The sequence below is a fragment of the Vanessa atalanta genome, chromosome 26, assembly GCF_905147765.1.
Source record: "Vanessa atalanta chromosome 26, ilVanAtal1.2, whole genome shotgun sequence".
Taxonomy (NCBI): Eukaryota; Metazoa; Arthropoda; class Insecta; order Lepidoptera; family Nymphalidae; genus Vanessa; species Vanessa atalanta.
Genome location: NC_061896.1, coordinates 718,141 through 732,677, shown reverse-complemented (window position 1 = coordinate 732,677; position 14,537 = coordinate 718,141). Strand labels below are relative to the sequence as shown.

The 14,537-nt window shown below is 38.2% G+C and overlaps 1 protein-coding gene and 1 non-coding gene across 2 annotated transcripts in view; both read left to right on the top strand.

Annotated features, from left to right (window-relative positions):
* LOC125073932 (probable ATP-dependent RNA helicase DHX35) overlaps positions 1-5,614 on the top strand; it is a 47,752-nt gene extending 42,138 nt beyond the window's left edge. The window contains exons 9-16 of the mRNA XM_047685042.1: positions 290-431; positions 836-955; positions 1,825-1,988; positions 2,616-2,743; positions 3,510-3,650; positions 4,144-4,234; positions 5,017-5,167; positions 5,473-5,614. Coding sequence (XP_047540998.1) covers positions 290-431; positions 836-955; positions 1,825-1,988; positions 2,616-2,743; positions 3,510-3,650; positions 4,144-4,234; positions 5,017-5,167; positions 5,473-5,587 — 1,052 coding nt within the window. The 3' untranslated portion in view covers positions 5,588-5,614. The remainder of the gene's footprint in view (positions 1-289; positions 432-835; positions 956-1,824; positions 1,989-2,615; positions 2,744-3,509; positions 3,651-4,143; positions 4,235-5,016; positions 5,168-5,472) is intronic.
* A 1,648-nt stretch (positions 5,615-7,262) lies between these two features.
* Trnaa-cgc lies at positions 7,263-7,334 on the top strand. Its single transcript has one exon. It is a non-coding gene; the product is annotated as a tRNA-Ala (tRNA).
* Positions 7,335-14,537: the final 7,203 nt, after the last annotated feature.

Genomic DNA, 14,537 nt, shown 5'->3' with positions numbered 1-14,537 from the left:
ATGTCGATTCTACCGAGAAAAACCGGCAAGAAATTCATTAGTTACTTTTTACCAATTACTATCACTCACTGATTAATCACGAAATTTGAGAAACTATAACTACAAACTTGAAATTTGGCAGGAAGGTTCCTTATAGGGTGCAAATATCTAAGAATTTGCTGCCGGATTTAACGAAACTCCACCCCTAAGGGGGTAAAACGGCGGTCGGAAGATCGTGTTTTATAAATTTCGCGCAGGTAAAGCCGCAGGGTCAGGTAGCAAGTAACAAAATAAGTGTAACGGTTTACAGTCGTCGACTGCGGCTTCCATAAGCTGCCGCACTTCGAGCCGGCGGTGGGCGTGGAGAGCGTGTCGGTGTGCCCCGTGGCCCGACACAACGCCGCGCAGCGCGCCGGCCGCGCGGGCCGCACCCGCCGCGGGAAGTGCTACAGGTAACACCTAACCTGCAATATTAGTCCATTCATACATCCATGTTATTATCTCCTTCAGGCGAACCGTATTTAGAAGTGCGTAAGATCAGAATAAAGTCACTGTCTTTTACTTTAGCTGTGATCAAATCGTATACAACTCCACTAGGAGTGGAACGATTTAGACGATACCACGCGCCCGACACTCGGTATCACCTGACTTGAAAGACGAGCAAATATGAGAATATTTATTAAAAATCCCGTCCGAGTGCAGAAGCAGTTGTAGCTTAATGACTAAAATAGTATTATATAAAACCGTATACAGTCAAAAGAGTCCGTCTCTTGAGAAAGAGAAAGGGAGCGGTCGCATCCACTGGAATTACGCGTTTTCCTTACGCGGCGGCTGACCGCGCGTCGTGTGTCCGCAGGCTGTACACGGAGGCGGCGCACGCGGCGCTGGCGGCCAGCGCGCCCCCCGAGATGTGCCGCAGCGACCTGTCGGCGGCGCTGCTGCGCCTGCGCGCGCTGGGCATACACAACCTGCTCAGGTGCGCGCGCCGCTTACATTTTACACGTAGATTCGTATTTATTGGAACGCTTCGTCGCAGCGTGCATACGTGTCTCGGTGTGTTGTGTTTTATGGTGAAGGAAAACATCGTGAGGTCGCTGATGTGGAAAATTTTGATAAACGACAAATGTGAGAGCCGCGATTTTGGCTATTGGTTAGAAAACGAATCTCGTTCAAAGCTTGCGTTCAGAATTGGGACGTGTTCTACATGAGGTTATGTTTATTACTTAAAAAAACATGTCATGGCATTAATTTTCAATTTCATAACAATGTTATCTCTTCCAAAGCTTATTAAATTTGATTATGACTATTAAATCATATATAAGTTTCACAAAACGAGGGGTCGAAGGAAACCATGGCCATCAAAGGGACAGACGTTTGCACATATATAAACCAACACCCTCCTGCCCTTATCACAATTTCATTCGGAGTCGGCGCAGAATGTCTTCTTCTCCCACACTTCTCCGTCGCACATCATCTCACAAGTAACATTCTTTCTAACCATATCGTCTTTCACACAAACCATCCATCGTTTGCTTGTTCGTCCCCTACCTCTATATCCTTCCACATACTCAAGGCCTTCCTCACAACATGGTCCTCATTATAACTATTAACAAGATGAGCTACCTTACAAATCATGTTTATAAATTATCACGAAGAGAAAAGAAAAAAAAAAATCTGTAGGATTTGCATACGTCACATAAAATTCTATCTCCTGCTTAGTCAATCGAATTCAAGACCATGATACACACTGTCCACGCTGCGCGTATGCACGTGGGGGTGTGCGTGTATGGTCTCTGCTGTGGGACGTGTTGAGTGCGCGTGTGACACACGGTTCCCCCCGTTCAGATTCACGTTCCCGACTCCCCCTCCCGCGAAGAGTCTGCTGTCGAGCCTGGAGACGCTGTACGCCCTGAAGGCGATCGACAAGCTCGGGGAGCTGACGGAGTGCGGGAAGATGATGGCGGAGCTGCCGCTCAAGCCGATGCTCGCCAAGATGTTGTGTAGCAGCGGTGAGTCGCGATGAAGGAGAAAACTATCAAGCAGGATAAGTTGTATACGTGTTTTTTTACATCACTATTAACGAATATACCTCTTATTAATATATAAAACGTAATCTAACAAATTCGGGCTTTTTGCAAGGCACCAAAACCGCTATACAGCTTCACTTATTGTTGTGTTCCGGTTTGAAGAGTGAGTGAGCCAGTGTAACTACAGGCACAAGGGACATAACATCTTAGTTCCCAAGGTTGGCGGCTTATTGAAGATCCTTACATCATTTACTGTTTCATATTTCTCACAATGCCACAAAAGTCTATGAGCAATGGTAACCACCTAGTCTGCCTACAACAATAACAAATGATAAGTTTACATAACATTACAGAAAATCGTATACAATAGGAGGAGAGAAAGAGAGAGAAAAAGCGCCTAAAGGCGTAACACTTATTCCTTACGTGACGATATCAGTCAGTTCGCTCTACTGTAACACGCGTAAAATGACTTCGTTCCAAAAAAATATATATTGAAGTCCATATTTATTTGATTTGATTATAAAGTATCAAAATTCAATAACTTTTCGTTTGGTACACTAGATGTCGCTACGGTACAAATAAAGTAATTCTCTTGTTTGTTGTTTCTAGATGAATTCGGTTGTATAGACGAGATGCTGTCTATAGTGTCCATGCTGCAAATCGATGGTGTTTTCACTAAACAGGGGACGGGAAAAAGCAATATAGCCGCTCGGATTTCAAGGAGGAATAATTTTGAGGTTATTATTTTTTTGATATTATAGTTAATAAGTTGGAGATGTAAAACTATTACAAGTATCAAACTGATTTATAATAAAATGTAGTAATCACCAGTATATATTATCTGCTTATACCAATTATATTATAGACATATTTTTTATTATATTTTAGTTTAAACTTTAAGTCAGTTTATCATAAAGTTATAAAGGCACAGGAAGGAAGAAGTTTTACATTTTCACACCTAAAGGTTTATAAAAGACATTAAAGATTTTTTTACGAAACAACATAAGTATACATATGTCACCGTAAAATTGTAAATACCGTTAGATTGTAATCTATCTCGCGAGATTGTGAACTGTCGAAAGATTGTGAACCGTAACATACTGCATAATTTTCGGTATATTTTAATCTACCGAAGCTAATTGATGTCAAATTATTAAAAAAAACTCAAAATATCATAAACTATCGAAATGATTGACATTTTATTTTCTATTAAATAACCGTTTACAAGCTTTCGGCAGTTTACAATCTCGCGAGATAGATTACCATCTAACGGTATTTGCAATTATACGGTGATATATATACATATATTTATTCTTGTTTAATGTATCATATTAATAATGATGCTGGCTGAGCTGTTTTTTTTTCTCCCCATGAAGTGGTGGGGAGGGATACATGGGACTCTTTGATGCCTCGAACACCTGGTGCGACCTAGCTTAGCTGCTAGTCAGCTTATCTATTTCATTAAAAAAGGTTGTTTTTTTAAAGTATATTTTGTTGTTTCAGGTGGCCGAAGGCGATATAATAATGTACTTAAATATCTTCGATTCGTATTTAAAGTTGCGCTCCGATGGCGATAAGAAGTCTAAAAAAGCGTGCAAAGACTGGTGCCAGAGGATGTTTATTAATTACAGGGTTATGGAAAAGGTGAATAGTTAATATTGTTTATATATTGTATTCTACCGCTAAACTGCAATATTTAGTATTGTTGTGTTTCGGGTTGAAGGGGGAGTGAGCCAGTGTAACTACAGGTACAAGGGACGTAACATCTTGGTTTCCAAGGTTGGTGGCGCAGTGTAAGGAATGGTTAATATTTCTTATAATGCCATTGTCTATGGGCGGTGGTGACCACTTACCATCAGGTGGCCCATTTGCTCGTCCGCCTACGGATATCATAACAAAAAACCCATCAGGTGCTTCGGGCAAGCTGTTCCCTTTCCATGTGATAAATTTGTGTTTATAATTCATCTCATACTCCGTGAAGGTAAACCTCGTGATGAAATTGTATGTGTTAAAAGGGATTCAACGTGTGTATCCACTAACAGACAATGGAACAGCGTGTAATGATTTAGGCTTTACTGATAATAAATTGAAACATATTTAAAAAAGATCAGTTTCTAATAATAAAGTGTCTTTTCAGGCTGTGGACATACGAAACAGCCTTGAGAAGCTGATCAAAGATCATTTCAAGCTCAGGAATAAAGAATACGAAGGACCCGACTTGGGATCTGGTAAATATTGCTCTTATATTTAATCTGTAGCGTTTTATTGCAATAACTTTCTTAGTGTTAAAACCACTGCGGCCGTCTTCTCTCCGTTATTGCGTACGGCAGCGCTAGGCCCTCACAGTGACGCCCTCAAGGCCGGCTGAGTCACGACACTCCAGGTTCCACCACTAAAGTGGAGGCTCCCTTCCACAGCCGCACCCTCGTCCTCGGCGCACCACCGCATTGTGAACGTTGCCATTTTAGAAATTGAAAATTCTGTAACAAAAACTCAGTAACTTTCATTATATCGAAAAAGCCCAGAACATCTGTGGCTGCAATTACGATGGTATATGACATCCCCTCGAGAAAGTCCTGGGGCACACGTTGCGTCATTGGTGAAGTCGCCTGGACTCTTCGATTGTATTTACATATGAATAATGCGTGGTCATGGATTTCTAAACATAAAATTAAGATTGTGATGACACAAAGGCACACCAAAAACACTTACCACACGTCAGCCACACCATCACACCATCAAAAGAATACATGTGTAGCAACAGGCACGACGGACGTAACGTCTTGGTTCCTATGGGGTATAAAGCAAATTGACGATATACGAAATCGTCAATATTTTTTACAGTGCCAATGTCTATGGGCGGCGGTGACCACTTACCATCACATGTTATACTTGTCCATTCGACTACTTATTTCCAGCACAACCACCTACAGCACAACGACCTAGGAGTGGGTGGCAGCTACTAAATCGACAATGACTCCTACCAAGTAAATGCATCTCAATCCCCAAGGTAAATGTGTCCGGATAATGCGAGCCGTGGTGTCGGGGCTGTTCCCGCAGGCAGCCTACCTGGCGCCTGACAACTCCTACCGCGGCGTCCGCGGAGCCGTCCTGCACGTCAGCCCCGACAGCTGCCTCTACCACGTGCAGCAGCCCAAGTGGTGAGTGTGACACCATCGATGTGTATCATCGGTAGATGACCCGATGTCATGTTTTTTGACTATCGATATGCAACAGTTCTAACGGTTCTAAGTAAATTGTATTAATTTCAAAAACGGCACATAACTCGTTCCTAATTAGTAAATCTTTAGAAGAAAATATGTGTACGCAAATATTTTTTAGGAATCGAAGTCTAAAGATATCTGAAGACGACGATGAAAGCGAGAAAGAAAGCTCCCTCGGAGGCCATCTTAACTTCTCTCCGGCATATATTCTAGCACACTTCAAAATATATCTTGTTCCCCAGGGTTGTTTTCGCGAGCGTCCAGAGTTCCGGAGACAAGACCTGCATGAGGGAGATGATGGTCATCAACAAGCAGTGGCTTCTGGAAATCGCCCCCCATTATTATAAGGAGACGTGATCGTTAATGAGATCAAATGTTTGACAACGTGTTTTATTTCATGTAAATAAATAATTTGTAATATTTTATGTTGTTTCATTAACTCGTGATTTAAATCAAATATTTTTTATTCAGGTAGGCTCATAAAAGTACGTTTGAATCGTTTTGTTAAAGAGAAGGATCGGCAGAAAAGTGAGAAGATCCTCGTTTGCTCGTTTTAATTATTTAAAATTACTTTTAAAAAGCTTTAAATGACCAATATTCATATATATGTCGTAACATAATATAAAATATTATAACGGATAGAACGGATATTGGTGTAAATAAATAGATTGGTATAAAACATTTTTTTCTTAAAAGTGAATATTTGGAATGTTATAATTATTAATATTAATTTAAAAAGCGACCGATCCTTACAGTAGTAACATCTGTATTAAGCAATATCAACGTTATAACATCTCGGAAAATGTGGCGGTTCCGGGCTTCAACTCTAACACGGCGCTCTCATCGGTCAGCTTAAATACCACTTTTCCTCATTACCTGTTACACACTTCAAACTCAAACTCAAATTCCTTTATTCAAAATAGAATCATTACACTTACTTATTGATGGTCAAATTAAACACTACCACCGGTTCGGAATAAGGAACACTTGACCTGAGAAGAACCGGCGAAAGAAACTCGGCGGAACTTTTTTTTTTTGTCAAATTAATTACATACGGAAAGATGTTACACATCAGAAATCCGACTTAAGTAAGTTGCGTTGATTGGCTGATATTAACGTTAAGGTCTTGACGCATGCGCTGATTGGCTAACAAACCAATCACAATAAACATGTTAAAAAAAACCTCTTAGATTATCCAATCATCGTTCAAGCTTCACTCCTTAACAAACGGATTTTTGCAATGATTTAAAAATACACAGTTTAAATAAATGATTACGTTACTTACAATATGTGATAATGCAACATTGTTGTAACAATTCAATTGTCTTTCTGTATGTATTCTATATCTATTCTATTCTTGGGCATACTGTTCTAAGCTATCCAGGGCTGCTAGAATTTCTTCCTGAAAATTAATACGTATTTTTAGGATTTGACGACCTCCGTGGTCGAGTAGTGTGTACACCGGTTTTCATGGGTACGCCACTCTGAGGTCCCGGGCTCGATTCCCGGCTGAGTCGATGTAGAAATTTCATTAGTTTTCTATGTTGTCTTGGGTCTGGGTGTTTGTGGTACCGTCGTTACTTCTGATTTTCCATAACACAAGTGCTTAAATATTTACATTGGGATCAGAGTAATGAATGATGATGTTTGAAAAAAAAAGCATACTACTTAAGTAGTAGAATTAATAAATGTTGATAGATTTTTACAAAAAGGTCGACTTTTTTATCTCGTTAGAAAAACGCTTTTCCTTCATGAAGTTGGTTATACGGGACTCGGCTTTCGGAATGGTTGATCCTGAGATTAGTTTATCAAAGAAACCATAGATTTATGTATTGAGAATGAATAATGATATTGTTTTTAGCTAATAGCTAATTCATTTATAATACTAATATGTTATGTAATGTCGATCGTTTGATCTTGTTTCCATTTGACACATTAAATTTTTTAATGTAATCTATACATGCTTGATTATCTATCTTGCTATTACATTTCGTCAGTGAAAATTTCGTTATTTTCAGGATACTGTACATCTGGGGGTGTAACTCAGTGGTAGAGTGTCTGCTTCGCATGCTGAAAGTCCTGGGTTCAAATCCCAGCACCTCCATATATATATTTTTTTAACAAATTCAATAAAAGTTTAGGTATGTTCTATGAGATATTAATGTAATAAAAATTTCAAACTATTATGTATATTTTAGGACACAAATAACCTATCAATATTCGAGTAAAAAAAATGAAATAAATATTTTAATAAAATTTAATAGTATATAGCGAATCGCCGCTGACACAATGACCTGGTTTGCGCACAACTAATTCATCACCCACCATCCATATTGTCACATGCAGAAGTTTCTGCAGATGCGTTCAGATTCCTGAAATTCGTGTCGCTAAAGAAGATCGAATGAAACTACCTTGACCCCTCATCATTTGTGTCAATAAAAATATGCACACCGAGAAACACAAAATAAAGCCGGAGATAGACAACAAATTCACGACAAAATCCAAAGCAAACCCAAAACTTACTGTGGGGCACATCCATCTTCCAGACTAAAAGTTGTTACTAAAAATTAGAAAGCAGAAAAACTAATCAACCTTTATCGATTCATATCTATCGGCATCTTGTGGCCTTTTATATAGCCACTAAGCCAACGAGCAATTGCTGTAAATTGATTACAACACTTCCAATTACTCTAAATATTGGTCAACATAGTCCTGGTGCAAAGATATTGATGATATTGGTGTATGTAAGTGAAATATTGGTGATATCACATATGTTCATTCTTCGGAGTACTCTATTCCCAGCCAGACTGAGTTTCCATTCAAGTTGAGAAGGCGACAATTTTCGATTGAATGTTGTTTGTTATAACGATGATAAAACTTTAAGAACAGATAATTTTGTGATGAAATAGGCTCTTATCTCTCAGCTACAGTTTTTGGACATGGTCTTAAATTCGCCTTTCCTCAGGTTTTGAAGATGTACAAATTTCTTGTGCAGATTTCATAGCTATTATATAATAATAGAACTGGGGCCGATTTTATATTTGATTCAACAAATAAATCTTAATGATAAAAATGTAAAACTACCTTTACATTAGAAAATCAATTCACAATTTTATTGAATATATTCTGAAACTAAACAAATACATTATTATTTATCAAACACGTGTAAAGTCCACTAAATTTTATTATCATTGTCACAGGCCTTCATCATGTCACCTCAGTGCAAGCGCCAAGCTCATGAGAATACATCACGACATTGATAAGGCACACCCACGCTACACGTGAGCCTCTGACTTTGTTTGTGAAACAATTACAATATAGTTTTTAATATTGCCTTTTTGAGTTAGATAAGACAAATGAAATTGTAACATATTTAATACTTTGAGAGATGGGTTATTTGTGTAAGAAGGGAGCAATACTAGAGGTATATATAGTCAAGTCCTCAATTCCTGAAGATAAGAAGAATAGACAGAGATATTTTTGGCAAAATTATAAAAATCACACTAGGTATATCACTAGCCACCTCACTTCTTAGGGTATATGCCAAAACTCATGCAGGTGAACTCTCGAGTGCATTGAGAAATAATATAAGAAGCATAAAATGATTCGACACGTTCGGAGTTTCCTACTCGCTCCAGGTGCCATGGTCCTCTATATTAGTAAAACACCTCCATGACATCTGATTCCAAGCCGATGTCGATGTCCAGAAGTCACACGCTCCACGTCCCGCGCGAGTCTTAGCGTAAGCCATTAATGTTAGATAAAAAAATATGGAAATGTTGTGCAAAAGTATCAAAGTCAAACCGGAACACAAGAATATTGAGTACTGCTATTTGGCGGTAGAATATCTGATGGGTGGGTAGTACCTACCACCAAATGTTTAATTCTTGGTAGGTGGTAGTAACTTAAGGTAATCAGTGTTATTCCAGATAAAATATTTACAATCCCTACAATACTTAATAATTAAATAATTTAATAATTGTTTAGGATTTAACTAACGTCTATGGACGTAAGCGACTTACCATCTATAATCCATTAGCCAGACCTCAAAGTTTTCATCATACATGAGACTCAGGATAAAACTTTAGTATCTGTCACCTTACATAAGTTGTTTTTAATTACGTTTTGTCATTAATTTTAGTAAACTGCTACGATGATTATTATTTAGACATTCCGTTATCGCCATCAGCTGGGAGCTGGTCAAGCACGCTCCTCTAGACTGATCCGTTATCTGTCTGTCGCCATTTTTTATGTATGTTTGTGTAATTACTGGCGATTTTTTTTATTTATATAGAATATGTATACAAGCCGGAACAAAACACTGCTCTAGCTTCGCTGTTTGGAGACCAATTATTTCATTACTAAACTATAACTGTGAAACAATTAAAAATCAGCTAGTTCTACAATGTCATTATCTAAATGTACATAGCAATTACAAATTAACGTAAAAACAAACAAAATAATTACACTATAAGATAAACAATATTATCAGAAATCGCATGATTCTCTTACAGAAAACCTCGATAACAATGCATCACTCGACCTTTGACGTCTTAATCAGTCGATGGTGTAGAGGCGGTGGGAGTGGTCATCACTCCTTCGATATGATCCAATAAAAAATAGTAATATATGATAAAGTAATATTAACATATAATGTATGTACATTTATTGTACTAGCTTAACGGCATTTATTTAAAGATTAACAATATGTTAAAATTTCTTTTTTTAAGATACTCGTTTCGTTATCTATAATGGTCGTATATAATCCAATCCAATCAAATGAAATCAAATGTATATCAAGTAAACTTTATAATAAACCATTTTTGAATCGTTAATATTTCAACTTAACCACCGTTCTGGAAAGCAGTTTCCGTCGAGAAGAAACGGCAAAAAGATCACATATTTGCGCTTTAAAACAAAACAGCTTTAAATCAGGTAATATTAGAATACTTACTGTAATGTTTCAGTTGTAGGCTCTAGCCCGTCTGAGTGGTCGAAGCCTGATATCAATGACTTGTCGAGTAGAACGTCTGTTGCATTCGTTGTTAAGAGTTAGCTTGGTACCTGATGTGAATACGACTGGCCTATGGGATTTTTCTTTGGGCTAATAATGTCAATCTTATTTAATTATTCAAATAACAGAGACTCAATCACAAAATTATAATAAAACGGGTTTATATTAGTTATAAATGAAACATACGTAAATAAACCGATTAAACTTTGCAGCATATTCATATGTTTAACATCTAGTCTGCTAGCGATCATGCCTAGGAATTAAGATTTTGTTGTATCAACCCAGCAATATTGCACTACTAAGTGTTTACGATTAATATATCTATTTATAATACAACACTATTGCACTGAACTACTTATTTCCACTTTAATTTTACTTCTAAAATTGCGATAACATTTTCGTCGACGTTCAAAACGCAATATTTTCGCAAATCCATAGTAAATGTCGTGGATTAATTAAGCTTTCGAGCAATGATATCGTTTCAATTGAATGTCAATACTATTTTAATTGCCTATATTCCTCCCGTGGTTGAAATAGGCTACACAGCTGATACATTTGTATGTATAGGCCCACGCCCATATTACGTCATATCATAATATTCTAAGCAGAGGTCGTCTTGACGACTCTCCGTACAAAGTTCACAGCTTTAGTAGGAGAGTCGTATTTAATAATTAGCCACATACAGGTACAGAGGAACATCTGACATTGCTCCGAGGTTAATTAAACAAATATTATAAACAGTATAATTAATGTCACATATTAATTACTTGCTCGATAAGAGGTGTTACTTGATTGGTTTGTTTTCGTATAAATTGAATGATACGAAGTTTAAAATAGAATTATAATATAATTTAAAAAGTCTAAAGTATGTTTTTATTTAGGACTAGCTTCCCGCTCTGACTGCGCTCTATTTTCGTTTTTAATTAATAAATGTAGAGCCGAGAATGTCATACGTGAATATTTACAAAAGATTGCGCGTTCAATCCGGCCGATCCATCTTGGTATAATATCTTGATGGTAATGGAAAATATCGCTTTCTGTGGATGATATGCATTACATGTGTATTGGGTCACAGTGGTTTTTCTCACGTAGAGGGTACGCTGATGTACATGATTCAAACATTTATTACCTTTAATTTTAAGTCTATACTAATAAGTGAGGATACTTTTTATATCATGTCTGACTGAACTAATCTAATATATTCTACTATTATTCACTTGATGCACTAACACAGATTAGCTCTAACTTTGTGCAAGTCCGTTTGGGTAAGTCCCAGCCACTCATCAGATATGAGCCAGTCTAATTAAAGGTACAATATACATAAGAACTTATGTAATTTACAAGATTGGTGGCATCGACTATGCTGTGTGATGATTAGTCGAAGTTGGGCACTCAAATCAAATCAAAATATACTTTATTCAGGTAGGCTTTTACAAGCACTTTTGAATCGTCATTTAACAAACTATTTTAAGTAAAGCTACCACTGGTTTGGAATGTAGATTCTACCGAGAAGTACCGGCAAGAAACTCAGTAGTTACTCTTTTTCAACATCTAAAAATACAGTCATGTTAGTTAAATACAATTATATATGTATGTTATGTCTCCTGCCTGGAAGTCCACAAGCATTAACTCCACGCTTTTTTATCATCTATATAATCTTGTATCCTTCTTTACCAATATATTTTTTACAAATGATTTGAAGTTATGAAACGGCAAAGTTAAAAATGTCTGCGGAATTTTATTATAGAAACGGACTTACAATCAGGTGGTCTATTTTTATGTGTGACTAATATACTATTAGAGACCGTTTAAAGTTTAGACCGTAAAACATCTCTTCTAAATCAATAACCTCATAAATAACCTTCATCCTTGCAAATAAATATAAAAATATAAATTTAAAACAAAAATGTAGCAACTGCGTCCTATCTTTTCTGCTTTCTGTGTATTTTGGAGATCTAGTTATTTCATATCTGTTGCTATTTCAGAACTAGTAGGTACTATTAAATGATACCAATAATAGTACAAAATATACGTTATTCAAGTAGGCTCATGTAAGCACATTTGAAAGGTCATTTTACGAGATTAATTTTAATGTGATAAAGACTACCAGAATGTTCGGAATGTAGATTTTATTTTGAAAAAAAAAAAGCATAAACCCAGTAGGTATTCTTTTCAGTGGGGTACATGTCAGTCACCTCCTCGTGGTGTACCCTGGGCAACGGGGCCGGCTTGAGCTTGCTCGTCGGCCACGGCTAAAACTGGCGGGAGGGATGCCGCGGGGCTGCTCCTGGTACGTCCCTGATCGGCGTCAGGGCGGACCATGTGAGTGGCCTCGTTGGCTAGGAGGGAGTGGGAGGGCTCGCTACTCGAGCCTCCCAAGTGTTTTACACCGGCGGTCAGCGGCGGAGCCTACCATCTTATCCGCCGCAAGGCGTCAGCTTCGTTGACGCCCAGCCTCCAGTGGCGGACTCGGGGGAGTTCGCCACATTCCCGCGTGGAGGATGAGGGGGAAGGCGCGCAGTAGGCGCTCTTTCCATGAATATTCAGCCGCCTTACGGCGGCTGCCGCTGGTGGGGTCGCGGTTGCATGCCCTTGGCGATCCCGTGGCCTCACCACTCGGCGGCATGGTGGAAACCCGAGGATGGTTTTAGTGGGTAGGACAGGGCATTAGTACTAGCGTGCCCTGGCACGGGGCATTAGTTCCCGGTTGAGTCTCACATACCCGTCCCGGTCCCCCGACCGGGCGGCATGCGTAAATGCATTTCCTCCTCGTTAAACAAAAAAAAAAAAGGTATTCTTTTCAGTAGCCGTGTATCCTATTGGATATTCTACATGAAATTATACAGAATCCACCGAATTTTCTTAAGTATTAGATTATTTTGGTAACTTATGTTACCTAACATCCAATGTCCATATTTATGTTAAAAATATGGAACTTTTGTGAAATTCCATTTCGAACTTTACCCTTTCATGTGAAAAAATTATAAAAACAATGTACAATGTTTTTAACAGAGGCCTAAATACTGATTTATAACTTTCAAAAATGACGAACTTTCATACAAAGACCTAAATACCGATGCTCAAATTTCTAATATTAGATATGACGAATTTCACCTTCGTCATATTCCCAACATAAAGGAGATGAATTTTGTAAAAGTCTTCCTTAATGCTCTCCTTCGGTTCATAATGAATTCCCGTGCAAAATTTTATCCGGTTAATTGTATTAAATAGAAAATATATTCTTGTACTTTCTAATAAGCAGTAGCTATTAATATTGTTTAAGCTGTAAATTTATCAATGAGCAAAGTTACTTGCAATCTGTTAACTCACGGTAATCCATGTTCCACTTTGAAAAATGAAAAAATTCAACATACACAAAGGAGACATGTTTGATGCCTGAGTTCAAATGTGGGGCTAGTAATCATCAGCATCATCAGCAGCCTGTAAATTTTCCCACTGCTGGGATAAAGGCCTCCTCTCCCTTTGAGGAGAAGGTTTGGAGCATATTCCACCAATGCGGGTTGGCGGAATACACATGTGGCAGAATATCGTAATATGTAAAAAAAATTAGTAGCATCCCAAAAGTTTAGATGTAGAAATAATAATTAAATATTATTATTTTCTACGCTCTTACGCGTTTCCCCCTCTTGGAGGTGTATGTGGGGCTCGCTGGCGCTGAAAGCGCTGATGCCTCCTTCTTTGTCGGAGCGAATTCGCGGAGGCACTCTCCTCACGCGCCTGCTCCGCAGCCTCTATCTGCGACATTACACTTTCGCACGTTTTATCACGTTTGGCAACGAGAGATCTCCGTCGACAATCACCACCAGGGAATGCCTCTGGGGCCCACAAGCGGCACATTCATCCGGGTGTGACGCGCCGTGTCCAAAGGCGCACCACACGCATCAGGCGGCAGGCGAGCCTCACGGAATATAAACCACTAGATCGATTTTGATTTAGATAGATAGATTTACGCTTTAAATTTTATTTGATTAAATTATGAAGCCAAGTTAAATAATTACGAACAAGGTACAGACAGTAAGATTCTATCTGGATTCTGAATTAAATTGCGACTTTGTTTATATCGCCTTTATCTGTAGACAGAGGTGACTAATCTCGACTTGTTGATTATCATTCCGTCTTCCTTTACTAATTGATGTTTTAGTCGAAATAGCGTTTCACTTTAAGTCGGTTAGCAACATTTCATGAGTGAGATACGACGTGAGTTTTTGACCTGAAACAACTGTTGGTGAATCTTGATTTTGAGACCGACTTATATGACAGTATGACTCGTCT